Raw genomic sequence first — 20,441 nt, 5'->3', positions numbered from 1 at the left:
CAAGCTGAGAATCTTGCCTTTTCTTGATAAAATCTGAATTCTATAATCTTTATTACTGTTCTTACTTAGAAATTATTTTAACGCCACTTTTCCCTATCCTATCATGCTCTACTACTAGTGATATAAAACCCATTGCAGCGGAAATAATTACATTACATATCCATATCAAAACCACAAATATTAAGAAAAGTTGCACATCAACAATAATTATATAAATATCTAAATCACAATAAAATATTACTTGTTTGTGTACAGGCAAATAGGTATAAAACCATAAACTGGATGGATATATAATACAATTTCAGAATACAGGTGTTTCTAAAGAGGAAAGTAATGAGAAATCAACTTTATCTATAATGTTGTCTTTATTACAAAGTAACACTGAAGCAAAAATGACAAAAATAATAATATTCCATACATTAAGTTAATGGATCCTTGTCCTATACTTATTGTGAAATACCTTTAAAATTAGAAGAAAAACTAACATTGCAAAAGGGCAGTGAATTGGACATGTTCATCATAAAACAAAATTTTGGGGGGTGATGAAGGGTACTGGGAATTGAACTCAGGGGCACTCAATCAACAGAGCCACATCCCCAGCCCTATTTTGTATTTGATTTAGAGACAGGGTCTCACTGAATTGTTTAGCACTTCACCATTGCTGAGGCTGGCTGTGAACTTGTGATCCTCCTACCTTACCCTCCAAGCTGCTGGGATTACAGCTGTATGCTACTGCACCCAGCACAAAACAAATTTATAGTATTTAAAATTTTTCACAATAGGCCACAAAAATGATTTGACCTTTCCATTCATCTTCTAAGCCAAATATGATTATCACTGTTCTTCAGTAAAACTACCTGAAATAATAATAGGGAGACTAGTTCTACTGTCCATTCCACAATTATATATTTATAAAATAACACAAGCATTTAGGAAAGTTTAAAGTGGGTAGTAAATTATAATTTAAGGCTTTCTCCTTAATCTTATTTATTTTGTTGTTGTTGTTGTGTTGTTGTTGTTGTTAAGATGCTGGATGTCATTAGCTATCCAACAGTAGACAAATCATTTAACTTTCATTCTGAATGTAACCATATTTAAAATGAGATTATTATCTTCCCTACATCACAAGACTATTATAGGCTAAATGAGAATGTGTATAGCAAAGCTACTTAATAAATTACTGCCGCAGTCTGGCTGGGGCTCTCAACAAATTACAAAGTGCCACCCAGATACAAATTATTATTTATTTTTTAAAAATACATAGTATTACAATTTGGATCTGAAATGTTCTCCAAAAGCTCGTGTGCTCAAAGCTTGGTTCCCCAATGCAGCAGTGTTCACAGGTGGGGCCTGTGGACATGAATAGATCAAAAAGACTCTAACCTCATCAATAAATTAATACATTGATGAATTCACAGTTTTTTAATAGGCTATTGGGAGGTGGCAGAAACTTTAGGAGATGAGGACTAGCTGAATAAAGTAGGTTACTGGGAGCATGCTCTTGGAGGGTTATAGTTTGTCCCCACCCCTTCTTCTGACTGCTTCCTGGCCACCATGAGCTAAGCAGCTTTGCTCCACTGCATACTCCCTACCATGATGCTCTGCCTCTATAAAGACCTAAAAGCAATGGAGTCAACCAAACATAAACTGAAACCTCTCAAACCATGAGCTAAAATAAATCTTTCCTCCTTTAAGTTGATTTTCTCAGGTATTTTATCACAGTGAAATAAAGCTGACTAACACAGGTATACACAAACCTACAAATATATACAAGCACATAAACACACATATATACAGTGTTATTATCCAGCAGGTCACTAAAGCAATAATAAAATCCTAAATTATAGAAGTATCTAAACCTCTATTTTCTTAAATTCTACAGTAAAAATTGATTGAAAACATTTTCATTTTAGGTATTATTTTAAGTATTTAACATTGAAAATAAAATTCTATGAAGCAACAGCTTGAAATTTAACTGAGAATACTTACCTTAACAAAATTATCAGGAAACATTCCCCTTCTCCCATTTAGTTCTCCTTCTAGCCATCCTTCCTCCTGTAGTTTTTTCACATTTCTGATGATTTCCCCAACTCGAATAGTTAATTCATCATCATGCACAGCATCATAATCATACTCCACAATATAGTCAACTAAAAAAGGGGAGGGAAAAAAAGAAATGTCTAAAATCTAATTCACAAAATACTATAAATATTAACAAATCTGATTACCAACATTAGTTAACACAACATAAACATCATCATGACCTGTCTTAATGACTTCAATATCTGACTATATCAATAAATTTATTATCTTAGTACAGAACACAGTACAGCTTTTAAGTGAGAGCCTCAAAAGAAATAAAACATGTAACTCATTCCATTACGTTCTTAAAATCACATGTACACTCTTTGTGGCAGAGAGACTCTACAGTGGTCCCCTGGTTACCACCCCCATCCCATATTCACATCATTTTGTAATTCCTTCTCCTTGAGTGGGAATGTGACCTATGACTGACTTCTATCCAATAGAATATGACAAAAATGATGGATTACATGTGATTAAGAAAAATTGTAATGCCCATCTTGCTAGGAGTCTCGTTTCCCTTATAGCTTTGAAAATATACACTGCTACAGTTTGTACACTGGCCTATGGAGAAGGCCACAAGCAAGTAATGAGGGGAGGCCTCTGGCTGAGTCCCTCAGTCCAACAATGAACAGTAACTGAGGAAGTCAGCAATCACATGAACTTAGAAACAGATCTTTCCCCACTAGAGCCCCAGATGAGAAGCCAACCCTAATCAATACCTTCAATGCAGATTTATAAAAGGTCCAACTAACCAAGCCCATACTAAAAAACCACAGAAACAATAAATATATATTGTTCTGAACTATTAAATTTGTATTGATACCATTATAGAAAAAAAGAAAATGAAAATACCCTAAAACAAAGATTAATATTATAACACATCATATACATATATCATTAATATTTTATACGGCTCAATGTTTTTTAAAAAGGGAATAATAGATTTTCTATTCCAGATGGCAGATTAGCCATACTCCATTAATATTTTTTCCTACAAAAATAATAAGAAAATAATAAAATATATTTATACAGCTATAACCAAAACACTAAGGAAAGGAAGTATAAAAACACATTACTTGTCAAACCAACCATCATTCCTGTACTGTCTGTCCCTTTCCTTTTGTTCTCACAGAAACTAAACTAGGTTTATATTCTGAAACAGTACTTTTATAAGTCAAGCTTCTCTAAGCCACAGGAAGTTAAATCTTAACTAGCCTAAGCCAGCATTTCTCTGAAGTACAATCATGTCATCTGGAGAACCATGTTTAAATGTAGATTTTGATTAAGTAAGGGCAAGGATATCTAATGCTGCTGTTCAAAGAGGCAAAGGTCTAAAGATAGTCCATTTACAGTTACTTCAATTCATACATACCCACAGTGAGCGGTTTTCAAATAGACATGGAATAAATGAATTCCTACCTTCCTCCTAAGTTTTATTTGACCTTTAAAACAAAAACACAGGACTAGGTGTAGCTCAGTGGCAGAGCTACTAAGAGGATGTGATTAGAATGTGAGGCCTTGGGTTCAATTCCCAGCACCACTCTCATTCTAGGAAAAAGAGGAATGTCTTCCTTAACTAAACTTTTAATATCTCGTGCCTAAACTGCTGTTTGAGAAAAAAACAGAACAAACAAACAAACAAAAACCAGCAGTTATGATTCAGGTGGAAGTGAACAAAGAAGAAAATCATGGCTAAATTCTCAAACTACTAAATTTAGCTCAACTGCAGATTAGCCATACCTAAATAACTAAATTTAGATCTATAAGGTTGTAAAGGTATCATACCTTTAGATTTATTACATGAAGTAGTTCTATCATAACTTTTAAGTAAAATTTAGACAAAATTTCTATTTACAGCTGAAAACATCCTAATATGGTAAGGGAGCCAGGAAGGAATTTCAACAAGTTTCTGAAAATGGATGCATAGCTGATAAAGGCAGAAGCCTTCATAAGAAAGATATCAAATTGCTCTATAGAACCCCCAAAGACCAAAAACAGATTACAAAAGGGCTCATATATAATGCAGGGCTAAAAATAGGAGAATTAATCTCTATATAGAAGCGCTGAGAGCCATTATCAACTAGAGTAATTCAATAAGACAAACTGTTTTAAAAGCTATGCATTTTTCTCTTGAAGCAAAAACCTAACAGCTAAACTACAAAACAATAAACAAACCAGTTTGAGGAAATTTATATAGCTAATAATATTATAGATTATTGCTGGTTTCGCAGAACAATTACTGAGAAATTTATGTTACTCACAGGACCAGGCAGTTTATGACCTGCTAATTCCAAAATAATACTCTAAGTCCTTGGGGAGTAGGGTGGGGGGACACGACTCAATAGCTTTTGATTTACTAGTTATTTGTTATCAAATATAAGCAGACAATAGTTTGTCATGAAAGACTATGATAACTAAAAAATAACTCCTAGAATAAAGAGTCAGAGCTAAAGTAAATGAAGAGGGTGTTATGTTATATCCAGGAAAACTGATGGAATAAACAAATACATTAAGGACAGTAGAAGCCATGTTTTTTAAGCTTTTCTAAGACAGAGAAGAGGGTTACGAACATATAAAAGGAAAAAGCCAGATTCAATCTTGTGATATTGAACTGTAAGAAATTATCAGTGTGAATCTATAGTTTCAATACACAAACAGATATAAACGTCTATATGCATATATGTTTATATAAATATATATATATACACCCACACATATATACACACACATTATACATATATATATACACACACACATATATACATATATAGATATATATACACATATACACACATATTCATTCACAGAACACACACACTACTTCTGTCCATTAAATTGACCTTAAATCAGTGACACTCCAGTGGCAATGAGCAAACCTAATGCAAAGATTTAATAAATATCACTTTCTACAAAAAGCAATCAGGAATCTGGGGAAAAATGACCCATTCCAGAGGTAGGCAGGAAAGTACAAGATAAGCCTGGAACATTGTGTTGTGCCAGAAAAGCAAGGAAGTTCTCTAACAAATGAAGTGCTATCACACAGATACAGAAAAGTGATATCAAAAGGGTGCCTCCTGTTTAAATTAGAACAGTTTGAGCATCAAAATAATGAAATTAACAGAATACATCCTGCTCAATAAAATAAGCCTGTACAGATTATAAATCAACATTTTTTTTTTTCATGGTGCTGGGGATTCAACCCAGGGGTACTCTACCATTGAGCTATATCCCCAGACCTTTTTATTTTACTTTATTTAATTTTATTCTTTTTTTTCCCCCCAGACAGGGTGTCACTAAATTATCTAGGCTGACCCTAAATTTGTGATTCACCTGGTCTCAGCTTCCTGAGTAGTTGGAATTACAAGCATGCACCACCATGGACCAGCTTTAATTTCTTAAATCTTATGGTTGTGTTGTGATTATGTGGAAGAAGGTAATGGTTTGTAAGAAATACACAGTAAAGCATTCAGGTGAAAGATATCAGAAAAAAAAAATTCCTTATCCTATATATCTGACTTTTCCACAACTCAGTGATTATTTCAATATTTGAAAAATTCAAAACATATGCAACGAATTTATATCTTTAAATTTATGTACTTAAGCATATAAAGTAATGAAATGATATGAAAAAAGAAATGAAATTATATGAAAAACAATAAAAAGGCTTTGATTATCTTTCAAATTAAATTTTAAAGGAGACAAATCCAAAAAAACATTCCCAAAAGGGTAAAACAAAGAGACAAAGAAAATACGAAAACAAAAACTCAGGTGATCAATCCAACATCCAATTAAAAGTTCAAGGAGAGAAGAAACTGAAGAATTAATAAAATAAATAAGAAAATAATACAAAGCTAACTGAAACAAATCTTCAAACAGGACTGTGAGAGTTCAGTACAATGAACAAATAAAGATTTGCCTGTATGTAAAAATCAATAAGAATAAAAAGATCCTAGAAAACTCTAAGAGGAAATAAAAAGTTCATCCACAAAGAACTGAGAATCAAGTTAGAAAACTTGTCATTAGCAAGTTTTCTAGAAAAAAAATTTCTAGAAAAAAATCATTGAAGTGCTGAAAAAAAAACATTCATTCCCTATTCTGCCAAACTAGCAAGCAAGCATAACATTTTCACACAGGCAAATAAAAAGAAAATTAACTCCCACATATGAAATTACAAAATATTATCCAGGAAAATAAAAATATGAAAGAAACAGTAAGACACAAAATCCAAGAAACAGTGGAGCCAAAGAGTAAGAAAATAAGTGCTAAACAGCAATTGTGCATCAAAAAATCCACCCAGACTGAAATGAGGCAGAAAGTACTAGGAAGAATCTGGAAGTCAAGAGGAATGGAGGATAGACTATGAAACAGTACTATCTTACAAACTCAAAGAGACAAATAAGTCAGATAGGAGGTAAACACTAAAGTTTACTGAAATTTTCTGGAAAGGCAAAAAGTTATACAATGTTGAATACATTAATCATCATACACTACTTGGCTACAGAGTAAAAAATATCTACATGGCCCTAATAATGTAGAAACTAATTATTTTAACTTTGATAATCAAATTATTTTATAACAAAACAAATGAACTTATAGTTGCAGATAAAAATGTAAATGTTAACATCCTAGATATTAAAAAGGACACAATCCTTTAAAGAGACTGAAAGATCAAAGTTGGTAAAGAGAAGAATAGAGGTATCAATATCTTCATAATAAAAGTGCAAATCCACAAATATAATATTATTTGCTGGAGAAGAAATAAAGTGTATCTCTTGGTAAGGTATCCAATAAGAAACTGGAACTGTCATAAGATACAAGGAGGAAAAGATATGAGTATAAATGTTAGGGTTTAGCAATGAGGCATCCTCTAAAAGTTCATGTGTGAGACAATGCAAGAATACTTTAGGTGAAATAACTGAGAGTCTTAATCAATGGATTGATACACTGATATGGGTTAACTGGGCAATAAATGTAGGTAGGGAGGGTGTGGCTGGAAGAAGTAGATCATTGGGGGCGTGCCTTTATGGTTTATATTTTGTTCCTGGTGAGAGGAGCTCTCTCTTTGCTTCCAGATTGCCTTGTCCTAAGCCGCTTTGCTTTGTCATACCCTTCCACCATTATGTTCTGCCTCACCATGGGCCCAGAGCTATTAAGTTGGCCAGCCACAGACTGAACTTCTGAAACCATGAGCCAAAATAAACTTTCCTCCCCTATATTGTTCTTGTCAGGTCTTTCGCTTACATAGATAAAAAAAAGCTAACTAAAATGGTAAGTAAACCAAACCTTTACCTATCATGTTAACAAGATAAATATAAAAGTAAAAGTATCAAATCAAAATTAAGAGTAGAAACTTATTAGGAATATGAGAGCCAAAATACTTAAAAATTTATATATTTCAAAGTTGTTTCCCTTTGGAGAATGCAGAATAGAGATCAATGAATCAAGGAATTACTATTTTTCATTATAAGTCATTTGAATGTTTTTGATATTAATTAAACACAGATGTTATCTTGATAAGGTTTTTCTAAACAAAAACAGTAAATACTAAAGTGACTTGTTCAGTATTATGGCAAAAGTGTTTATAACATATAATTTCATGTATTATAACAAGAATTTCAATGAATCAAAATCTATTTTATTTCTCTTAGGGAAAAATACCATATAGATAATACAATAAGGTTACATTCTAACTTTTAAACATATTTAGGCCTATAATGTTTTAAAGGGTTACAAAACATGTATAGTAACAACATACTTTTGTAAAAGAAATAGAAGTATACACAGGAAAATGTCTAAAGAGCTATATGTCAAATGTTAATAGAAGAATTTGAGATGCTGTTGTTATCAACTTTTACTTTATGTGTAATAAAGAATTAACCTTACCCAAAAGAAAGACCTGGAAAGACCCTCGTCTCCTGAGAGGGCTTGCTAGGAAGAATGTCTCCTTTAACTAGGAACTTTATGGTTCCCTGGGAAATTTTGTTTACCTAAAGATCACATCAAAGAGTCCAACAATGTGATTATGCTGGGAGCTTTGGTGGATTCATTATCAGTTCTACCTTCAATGGGGCTAAAACCCAAAGATCAGTCATACAGGCAGTCAACCATATCTCATCAACAAAAATTCTGAATACCAAGGCTCAGGTGATCTTTCCTGGTTAGCAATATTCTTTGTGTGGTACTACCTATCTTTGCAGAGAGGAATTAAGACTCCCACAATTCCATAGAGAGGATGACTAGATAGAAGCTCCACATTTGGAACTTTCACAGACTCTGTCCGATGCTTCTCTTTCCTTTGATGATTTTAATCTGTATCTTTCCTTTTAATAAACCCTAACCAAAAGCATTCACTGAGCTTTGTGAGTCCTTCTAGCAAATTATCTGACATGAGGGAGGCTGTTTGGGGGAACCACCAAACTACTGTTGGAGTCAGAAGTAATAGGCGGTATTATAAAACTGCAATGCCTATCTCAGCATTTTTCTACAATAACTAAGTCTTAATTAGATAAAAATAAGTTACTAAAAATACTAATATTCACCAGACAGTATGTAGAAATTACATTACTGAACAACTAGCATGCAGGCTATCATTTCAAAAATCAAAAATCTCCATATTTGGGAAACTCACATAATTCATCATTTCATTGAAAACTGGTAAACTCCTAGGAAAATTAAATAAAACCTTTCCACTATAACAATTATGTTTAACGGATTAAACAAAGTTTGTACTCATTGTTTTCTTAAGGTAAACAAATAACATTGACTAAATAAAACATCTAGAGAAAAAAGGGGAGAAAAATGTATACATCCAAAAAAAAAAAAATCACCTCACAAGGTTAAAAAAAAAAAAAAAAAATCCATGGTATATACAGACTTATTTATCACTAATGGTTCTCTACTGACTTACTCTTCTGTCAAACCAATCATGTAAGTATAAAACCTGGGATTGTCAACTGCCCATATTTCGTTCTAATTGAAATTATTACTGAAAGACAAAGTAAAATTATGTTGTTATAATTGTTCAGATCTTTTGGTCATAGTGACCAAAAAAAAGCTGATAAAAAAATTAGTAGATTAAATCTTTATCTATCATATTAACAAGACAAAAAAAATGTAAGTATCAAATCAAATGATATTGTTATATTGTGTACATGTACAAATTTTTTTTTTGGCCTTAGAAAGATTTTTATTTTTTATTTTATTTACAAATTTTTATATAATAGCAAATCCAACCATAATGTACAACTATAATGCATCAATAAAAATTGTGGAAAAAATATAAGTTACTTAGCTACTTAAAAACAAGGTCTAAAGAAAGCAACCAAAAGTAATTATACACAGTTTGAGTGTAAATTTGAAACCTAGATATAAATTATATTTAGATATATAACATTTGGGCACAATAATAATATGTGGATGTATATTATTTACTATTTAATATATTATTTAATAGATTTCTTAATATTTATATATTAAATAAGTGTATTTAATATATAATATTTATAAGTTATAAATTTAAATATTAGTATTTGGATATATAATTAAATAGTATCTATTATATTACGTTTAATAGTATATATTATTTGGATATGATATATATATTTTTATATATAATATTTGAATATATGATTAGATTAGGATATAATCTGTATCACATTTTAGCATTTTTGTGATCTATAAGTGTTAAAATTTTTTTTAAAAAGTTACCAGTGGACAACCAGGATGTACTTATCTGAAGCAGAAATTTTTGGAGCCACAAACTGGTAGAAATACTGGATGAATTTCCTTTGGGGTATTGGAAAAAAATTCACCACAAACTAGGTGATTGAAAACAATATAAATGGCCAAATGCAGTGGCACATACCTGTAGTCCCAGGAGCTCTGGAGGCTAAGACAGGAGGATCATGAGTTCAAAACTAGCCTCAACAAAAAAGTGAGGCACTAAACAACTCAGTGAGACCCTGTCTCTAAATAAAATACAAAATAGGGCTGTGGATGTGGCTCAAAGGTCAAGAGCCCTTGAGTTCAATCCAAAAAAAAAAAAAAAAAAAAACCATAAATGTATTCTCTTCCAATTTTAATTCTGGAAGCCAAATTAAAAAATCATAGTATCAGCAAAGCTGATTCTTTCCAGAGATTTTGAAGAATTATTCCACATCTATCTTAGCTTCTGGTGACTACCAATAATAATTTGTCATTCCATGGCTTACTTAACTCTGACCTGTGCTTTCCTCTTCACATGGCATTTCCCTAGGTCTTTATCTCAAATCTCCCTCCTTACTCTAGCAAAGACCAGTTCCTCCAAACTTTATAAGCCACCCTACATCCAGTATGATCTCATCTTGAAATACTTAATTACATATGTAAAAACTCTATTTCCAAATATTATCACATTTATAGGTACCAGGGGATAGGACTTAGACATATCTTTTTGAAGACAAATATTCAATTCAGTACAAACATACACACAATGGTAATTTCAATGAATTGCTAGAGTCTGAGTGCAAAAAGCATGAGAGTGAAATACAACTATGAACTTTAAGAGGCCCCCAGACTTTCATGGATTTTACCTATAGGAACCCCATCAGATTCTCATAGTGAAGAGCTAAGATTCCCTAATGGTTCTGGGCAAGGAGAGGAAAAACAGCACTGTAAAATTCACTCAGTGTTCTCCATAACAAAGGCCTACTCTCCAAGGGAAAGACAATTCCAGGGCTTTATCCCACCTGAAGATGGACATTTCTGATTGGTCTCCTCTTGCCTTTTTGTCTCACTTACTGGAAGTCGGGATAAGAAAGACTTTTGAGAAGGTCACAGCCCCAGAAAACAGACCCAATAGGAGACTGAAATTTAATTATAAAATTATGGGATACTTCCCCCCTAAATTCTACCACCACACCAATAACAATGGATTGCTGCTAAAACAGCAACCAGATAGACTCTATGTGAAGAGTTCTTGGGGACCCCAAAGACAGCAGAAGAAATAAAAACAAGGACACTAGAGGAATTTAAACTCTTTGAGACCTTCTGCTAGAGGAACCATTAAATACAGTCCAACTTCTAACTAGATAAATATAAAATTTCACGATAAAGACTTACCTCAATTCCTATTACCTCATATATCATATTTAGCTTTCAAAAACTACAAGTCATGCTAGAAAGGCAAGTAAAAACAAAAGCCAAAGAGACAAAGCAAGCATCAAAACCAGACTTGGAAAAAACATTTTCTTAAATTATCAGTCAGGGAATTTATGATAACTATGACTAATATTCTAAAGATGATAATATAAAAAGTAGGTAACATGCAACAACTCTAAAAAAAATCAAAAGGAAATGCTAAAAATCAAAAACATAGTTACAGAAATAATTACTTCTATTTATGAGGTTATCTGTAAACTACACAAACATAGTCAAGGACAGAATCAAAAAGCTTAAAGTCAATAAAATTTCCCAAACTGAAATGTAATGAGAAAAAAGAACTGCAAAAAACAAACAAAATAGAACATCCAAGAATAGCAAAACACTTCATGTAACATACATGTAACTGGAATTCCAGAAGGAGCAGAAGGAAAAAGAGTACAAGTAATAAAGTAATAATGGCAAGAATTTTCCACAACTAATAATATGCACCAAATATTTATCTCCTTCCCTTCCTCCTTCTCCCCAGTGCATGTGGAAGTGCACATGCACTCAAACCCAGAAAACTCAGAATCTTTTTTTTTTAAAAAGGTAGATACCTAGACTTATCATATTTAAACTGAAAAAAAAAAAAAAAAGGCAGAAAATCTTGAAAGAGGTCATCAGGGGAAAAAAGAACACCTTACCAATAAAAGTACACAAGAATTAAAACAGTTTACTTGTTAAGAGATCACAAAATCAAGAATATAATGGCAAAAACTATTTGAAGTATTGAAAGAAAAAACTCCAAACTATAATTCTATATCTGATAATATTAGTTAAAGAGAAAGTTAAGGAAAAAATAATTCATTACCAGCAGACCTGCCACAAAAGAAATGTTGAAAGAAGTCATTGGGCTGGTAATGTGGTTCAGTGGTAGAGAACTTGCCTAGCTTGTATGTGGATTCCCAGTGCCATTAAAAAAATTTTATAAAACTAAAGAAGTTCCTCAGAGCAAGGGGGAATATATCCATAGATAGATAGAGACAAAACTTGAATCTAGTGGGCTGGGGCTGAGGCTCAGTGGTAAAGCACTTGCCTAGCATGTGTGAGGCACTGGGTTCAATTCTTAGCACCACATATAAAAACAAATAATAAATGAAATAAAAAAAAAAAAACTTGAATCTAGCCAGGCACGGTAGTGCACACCTGTAATCCCAACAGCTTGGTAGGCTGAGGCATGAGGATTACAAGTTCGTGGTGAGCCTTAGCAACTTAGCCAAACCTTGTCTCAATATAAAAAATAAAAAGTGCTAGTCGTAAAACATCCTTGGGTTCAATCCCTGGTACAAAAAAAAAAAAAAAGAAAGAAAGAAAGAAAAAGAAAAAAAAAAAGTGAATCTATATAAAGTTAAAAAAAAAAAAGGAAAAACTAAAGGCAAATAAATTCTTTTATTTTTCTAATTCTTAATATTCTAAAAGTTAACTATTTAAAATCATAATAGTTGCAATGTATTGGGCACAAAAATAAGCGAAATGAATGACAGCCATAGACTACATATGAACAAACGAAATAATAATAATGCAAGTCATAAGAGATAGGAGGAAGAACTTGGAATACTCTGACCAATACACATGAAGTGTTGCAAAGTTAATTTAAAGGTATATGAAATTAGTTTTAAACATATATTGCAAAATCTAGGGAAATTACTAAAAAATATTTGAAGTATAATTTATATACTAAGATGGGAAATAGAACAGAATTATTAAATATTCTAAGGTGACTACCCCACACAGACTAGCACTCAGTTGATCAGGAGCACGGGGCAGCCAGGGCGCCGCAAGCCCAGAGTGAACCCAGTGCTGCGGAAGAAGAGTCCCAGTAGTTGGGGCCTGGTGGGCAGGAGAAGTGAGGGGGATAGAGACCCGGAGCAACCCCAAAGAGACTGGGATTGGAGAGGCAACTGGCAGGGGAGGGAGAGCCGCCTCACAAGGATTGCTTCCCCCACCCTGAGGGCAGTGACTCACCTGGAATGCACAATACCACCTACTGGAAGAGAAAAAAAATAGAATTCTAAGAGTGCATTTATTTTTCTTTTTCCTTCTTTCCATTGTTCTTTTTATCATTCTCTTCTCTCTTTTCCTCTTTTTTCATTCCTTTTTCTCTATCTGTTCTCCCCTTCTTTGTTCATTATCTTTTCTTTTTACCTTTCTTCCTCCTTCTCTTCCTCTCCCAACCTCCCAAGTGTTACTATTTCTACTACGTGTAAATTACTAAAGGCAAATAGGTGATTGTTTTTATGATTCTTGTTGTCCTCCCAAGTACTTAGCCACCCTACAATACCTCCTGTCTATTCTCCTGTTAATAACCCCCTTCATTAGAGTTCTCCTCCAAAGTAGCTAAGATATATTAACCCCCATACCCTCACATCTTTCCCAAACATAAAGTCCTACACCTGACCCTCAGTTCTCTACATGCCACCAGAATCTGTATGTCTTTGATGATGAATATTCATGAATATATTTTAAATGAATATATTTTAAACTGTAATTGAATCCAACATCTCTAGACATTGTCTCCCATCACAAAGGAGAGATCTCAGAACTATACAAGAGCAACAGAAATTTATAGAAGAAAAATAATAACACAACAGTCACAGAGCTGGAAAGAAACGCAAGCAACATGAAAAAACAAGGAAAGAAAAGGTCACAAACAATGCAGGACAACTCAAAAATAGAGGAGATTAATAGCTATAGCAGAAAAAAATTTCAGATAAAGATTTCAAGATATACATGGTTCAGATGATCTAGAGTCTTAAGGAGGACTTTAGACAGCAAATGCAGACAATGAAAGATCACTTTGACAATGAATTACATAAACAAATCCAAGAAACAAAAGATCAACTCTACAGGGAGATAGAGGTTACTAACACACACACACACCAACAAAAAAAAAAAAAACAGAAATCCTGGAAATGAAGGAAATAATAAACCAAATTAAAAACTCAAATGAGAGTATCACCAGCAGAGTAGAACACTTAGAAGTCAGAACATCAGACAATGAAGACAATGTATATCATCTCAAAAGAGCATAGACAGCACTGAAAGGCTGATAAGAAACCACAAACAGAACATTCAAGAAATTTGGGATAACATAAAGAGACCAAATTTAAGAATTATTGGGGGAGAGGAGAAGGGGGGATAGGAAGGGGAGCAGAATAAAATAGACATTATTATTGCTGTATGTATATAGGTGACTGTATGACCAATGTGATTCTGCAACCTGTACAATCAGAAAAATGAGAAATTATACCCCATTTGATTCAAATGTATGATATGTCAAGATCATTGTACTGTCATATGTAGCTAATAAAAAATTTAAAAAAAAAAAAGTTATTGGGATAGAGGAAGGTATAGAGGTCCAAACCAAAGGAATGAGCAACCTCTTCAATGAGATAATTTTAGAAAACTTTCCAGACATGAAGAATGAAACAGAAATACAAATCCTAGAAGCCTACAGCACACCACTTGTACAAAACCACAAGAGATCCACACCAAGACACATTATAATGAAAATGCCCAACATACAGAACAAGGAGAGAATTTTAAAAGCCACAAGAAAAGGAAGCAGATTATATTTAGGGGTAAACCAATTAGGTTAAGGGCGGATTTTTCAACACAGACCCTGAAAGCTAGAAGATTCTGGAACAACATATTTTAAACACTAAAAGATAATGGGTTCCAACCAAGAATCTTGTATCCAGCAAAATTAAGCTTCAGGTTTGAAGATGAAATAAAAACCTTCCACGATAAACAAAAGTTAAAAGAATTTGCAGCTAGAAAACTGGTGCTTCAAAAACGTCCTTGGCAAAGCATTACATGAAGAAGAAATGAAAAATAACAATGAAATTCAACAGTGGGAGGTAGTAAAGGAAAAACTAATCAAAGAGGAAAAACAAATCAAGTTAACTAACAAAAATAAACATGGCTGGAAGTACAAACCATATCTCAATAGTAACCCTAAATGTTAATGGCTTAAACTCACCAATCAAAAGACATAGGCTAGCGGACTAGATTTTTGAAAAGATCCAACAGGAGACTCATCTGATAAGAAGACATACACAGACTGGAGGTGAAAGGTTGGGAAAAATCATATCACTCACATGGACCTCGGAAGCAAGCAGGGTGTCCATACTCATATCAAATAAAGTAGAGTTCAAACCAAACGTTAGTCAAAAGGGATAAAGAAGGACACTACATACTGCTCAAGGGCACCAATCACCCAGAAGACATAACAATCATTAATATATATGCCCCAAACAATGGTGCAGCTGTGTTCATCAATCAAACTCTTCTCAAGTTCAAGAGACAAATAGACCACAAAACAATAATCATGGGTGATTTTAACACACCTCTCTCACCACTGGACAGATCTTCCAAACAAAAGTTGAATAAAGAAACTACAGAATTTAATAACACAATTAATAACTGAGACTTAATTGACATATATAGAATATACCAACTAACATCAAGCAGATATACTTTTTTCTCAGCAGCACATGGATCCTTCTCAAAAATAGACCATATATTATGCCATATAGACCATATATTAGCAAATTCAAAGGACTGGAGATATTACCATGTATTTTATCCAATCATAAAGGAATGAAATTGGAAATCAATGATAAAATAAAGAAGAAAAATTCCTACATCACATGGAGAATGAACAATATGCTACTGAATGAAAAATGGGTTACAGAAGACATCACGGAGGAAATTAAAAAATTCTTAGAGGTAAGTGAAAACACAGACACAACATATCAAAATCTCTGGGACACTATGAAAACAGTACTAAGAGGAAAATTCACTGCATGGAGTTCATTCTTTAAAAGAAGGAAAAGCCAACAAAAAAAAGACCTCACCCTACATCTCAAAGCCCTAGAAAAATAAGAACAATATCAACAGCAAATGCAGTAGAAGGCAAGAAATAATTTAAATCAGAGCTGAAATCAATGAAATTGAAACAAAAGAAACAATTAAAAAAATTGACAAAACTAAAAGTTGGTTCTTTGAAAAAAATAAATAAGATTGACAGACCCTTAGCCATGTTAATGAAGAGAAGAAGAGAGAGAACCCAAATTACTAGAATACGGGATGAAAAAGGCAATATGACAACAGACATTAGAGAAATACAGAAGATAATTAGAAATTATTTTGAAACCTATACTCCAATAAAATAGAAGATAGTGAAGGCATCAATAAATTCCAATAAAGTCATATGATATGCCCAGATTGAATTAGGAAGATACATACAACTTAAACAGACCAATATCAAGTGAGGAAATAGAAGAAGCCATCAAAAGATTACCAACCAAGAAAAGCTCAGGACCAGACGGATATACAGCCGAGTTTTATAAGACCTTTAAAAAAGAAGTAATACCAATAATCTTCAATCTATTTCAGGAAATAGAAAAAGAGGCAGTACTTCCAAATTCATTCTACGAGGCCAATATCACCCTGATTCCAAAACCAGACAAAGACACTTCAAAGAAAGAAAACCTCAGACCAATATTTCTAATGAATATGCATATAAAAATCCTCAATAAAATTCTGGCAAACTGGATACAAAAACATATCAAAAGGATCGTACGGGATAGGGAGGAAGAGCATGAGAAGAAGATTACCACTAAATAGGGAAGAGAAGTGGGAGGAAAATGGAGGGAGAAGGGGAATTGCATGGAAGATGGAAGGAGACCCTCATCGTTATACAGAATACATGTATGATGTTGTGACGAGAAAAAGAAAAAAAAAAGTGTCACATTAGATTGGATAGAGAGAAGTGATGGGAGGGGAGGGGAAGGGAAGGGGGGATAGGAAGGGCAGCAGAATAAAATAGACATTATTATTGCTGTATGTATATAGATGACTGTATAACCAATGTGATTCTGCAACCTGTACAATCAGAAAAATGAGAAATTATAACCCATTTGATTCAAATGTATGAATTGTCAGGATCATTGTAATGTCATGTGTAACTAATAAAAAAAAAAAAATCGTGCACCGTAATCAAGTGGGATTTATCCCCGGGTGCAAGGTTGGTTCAACATATGGAAATCAATAAATGTAATTCATCACATCAATAGACTTAAAGATAAGAACCACATGATCATCTCAATAGGCACAGAAAAAGCATTTGACAAAATACAGCACCCCTTTATGTTCAAAACACTAGAAAAACTAGGGATAACAGGAACTTACCTCAAAATTGTAAAAGTTATCTACACTAAGCCTCAGGCCAGCATCATTCTAAACGGATAAAAACTGAAGGCATTCTCTCTAAAATCTGGAACAAGACAGGGATGTCCTCTCTCACCACTTGTATTCAACATAGTTCTTAAAACACTGGCCAGAGCAATTAGACAGACAAAAGAAATTAAAGAATTAACTACAGGAAAATAAGAACTTAAACTAGTACTATTTGCTGATGATATGATTCTATACCTAGAAGACCCAAAAAACTCTACCAAGAAACTTCTGGAACTAGTAAATGAATTCAGCAAAGTGGCAGGATATAAAATCAACACCCATAAATCAAAGGCATTCCTGTATACCAGTGACAAATCCTCTGAAAAGGAAACGAGGAAAACTATCCCATTCACAATATCCTCCAAAAAAAAAAATACTTGGGAATCAACTTAACAAAAGAGGTGAAAGATCTATTCAATGAAAACTACAGAACCCTAAAGAGAGAAATAGAAGAAGACCTTAAAAGATGGAAAGATCTACCTTGCTCATGGATAGGCAGAATTAATATTATTACAATGACCATTTTACCAAAAGCACTATACAAATTCAATGCAATTCTGATCAAAATCCCAATGGCATGCTTCACAGAAACAGAAAAAGCAATTATGAAATTCATCTGGAAAAATAAGAGACCCAGAATAACTAAAGCAATTCTAAGCAGGAAGAGAGAAACAAGTGGTATCGCTATACTAGATCTTAAACTATACTACAGAGCAATAGTAACAAAAAGAGCATGGTACCGGCACCAAAATAAGCTAGTGAACCAATGGTACAGGATAGAGAACACAGAGACTAACCCACAAAATTACAACGATCTTATATTAAACAAAGGTGCTAAAAGCATGCACTGGAGATAGAATAGCATCTTCAACAAATGGTGCTGGGAAAACTGGAAATCCATATGCAACAAAATGAAATAGAATCCCTATCTCTCACCATGCACAAAAGCTAACTCAAAATGAATCAAGGACCTAGGAATTAAACCAGAGACTCTGTGACTAATAGAAGAAAAAGTAGGCCCTAATCTCCATCACATGGGGCTAGGCCCCAATTTCCTTAATAAAAACCTATAGCACAAGAATTAAAACCAAGAATCAACAAATGGAATGAATTCAAACTAAAAAGTTTTTTTCTCAGCAAGAGAAATAATATGTGAGGTGAATAGGGAGCCTACATCCTGGGAACAAATTTTTACCCCTCACACATCAGATAGAGCTCTAATCTCTAGGGTATATAAAGAACTCAAAAAGCTAAACATCAAAAATAACCCAATCAACAAATGGGCGAAGGACATGAACAGACACTTCTCAGAAGAGGATATGCAATCAATCAACAAATATACGAAAAAATGCTCATCATCTCTAGCAATCAGAGAAATGCAAATTAAAACTACCCTAAGATACCATCTCACTCCACTAAGAATGGCAGCCATGATGAAGGCAAACAACAACAAGTGCTGGTGAGGATGCAGGGAAAAAGGTACACTCATACACTGCTGGTGGGCCTGCAAATTGGTGCAGCCAATTTGGAAAGCAGTATGGAGATTCCTTGAAAACCTGGGAATGGAACCACCATTTGACCCAGATATTCCTCTTCTCAGACTATACCCAAAAGACCTAAAAACAGCATACTACAGGGACACAGCCACATCAATGTTTATAGCAGCACAATTCACAATAGCTAGACTGTGGAGCCAACCTAGATGTCCTTCAATGGATGAATGGATTTAAAAAATGTGGCATTTATACACAATGGAGTATTACTCTGCATAAAAAAATGACAAAATCATAGAATTTGCAGGGAAATGGATGGCATTAGAGCAGATTATGCTAAGTGAAGCTAGCCAATCCCTAAAAAACAAATGCCAAATGTCTTCTTTGATATAAGGAGAGTAACTAAGAACAGAGTAGGGACGAAGAGCATGAGAAGAAGATTAACATTAAACTGAGATGAGAGGTGGGAGGGAAAGGGAGAGAGAAGGGAAATTGCATGGAAATGGAAGGAGACCCTCAGGGTTATACAAAATTTCATACAAGAGGAAGTGAGTGGAAAGGGGAAAATAATACAAGGGGGAGAAATGAAGGACAGTAGAGGGGGTAGGGAGAGAAGAGGGGAGGGGAAGGGAGGGGAGGGGAGGGGGGATAGCAGAGGATAGGAAAGGCAGCAGAATACAACAGACACTAGTATGGCAATATGTAAATCAATGGATGTGTAACTGATGTGATTCTGCAATTTGTATACGGGGTAAAAATGGGAGTTCATAACCCACTTGAATCAAAGTGTGAAATATGATATATCAAGAACTATGTAATGTTTTGAACAACCAACAATAAAAAATAAAAAAAAACAATAAAAGCAAATTCTAATTTCAAAAAAAAATAAAAATAAAAATAAAAATAAAGTGGCATATATACACAATGGAATATTACTTGGCACTAAAAAATCAGAAGATCATGGCATTTGCAGGGAAATGGATGGCATTAGAGTAGATTATGCTATGTGAAGTTAGCCGATCCCAAAAAAACAAATGCTGAATGCCTTCTCTGATATCAAAGAGGGGTGACACAAATTGGGTAAGAGAGGAGGAGCATGGGAAGATTACCTGTACATAGGGAAGAGGGGTGGGAAGGAAAGAGAGGGAGAAAGAAAATTGCATGGATGGTGGAAGGAGACCCTCATACAAAATACATGTATGAAGATGTGAGAGAAAAAAAAAGAATAGCGTTACCCTAGATTAGGTAGAGAGAAGTGATGGGAGGCGAGTGGAGGGGCTGGGGAGATAGGAAGGATAGTAGAATGAAACAGACATTATTATTACTGTGTGTATATATGTGAATGTGCTGAGAGCCATAGCCAAGTAGGAATGACGCCTGGCATTTTTGGTTGAAAGGTGACCCTGTTCAGGGATTAGGGTGGCTCCATGTTTAGGGTGG

General features: G+C 33.8%; 1 protein-coding gene across 9 annotated transcripts in view; it reads right to left on the bottom strand.

Moving 5' to 3' along the window:
- Cd2ap (CD2 associated protein) overlaps positions 1-20,441 on the bottom strand; it is a 110,129-nt gene that overhangs the window by 74,184 nt on the left and 15,504 nt on the right. For 7 of the 9 annotated variants that reach the window (XM_058583048.1, XM_058583050.1, XM_058583051.1 and 4 more), the window contains exon 2: positions 1,990-2,150. In XM_058583048.1, coding sequence (XP_058439031.1) covers positions 1,990-2,150 — 161 coding nt within the window. Of the gene's footprint in view, positions 1-1,989; positions 2,151-20,441 lie in introns of those variants that run through there. The other 2 variants (XM_058583054.1, XM_058583053.1) reach the window with 1 other exon arrangement.

This window comes from Marmota monax, unplaced genomic scaffold (assembly GCF_021218885.2).
Source record: "Marmota monax isolate L192 unplaced genomic scaffold, Marmota_monax_Labrador192_F-V1.1 WCK01_AAM20220418_F8-fsc00281, whole genome shotgun sequence".
NCBI classification, from domain to species: Eukaryota; Metazoa; Chordata; class Mammalia; order Rodentia; family Sciuridae; genus Marmota; species Marmota monax.
Note: the sequence above shows the minus strand (reverse complement) of the source record. Positions and strands in the feature narration are given on the sequence as shown.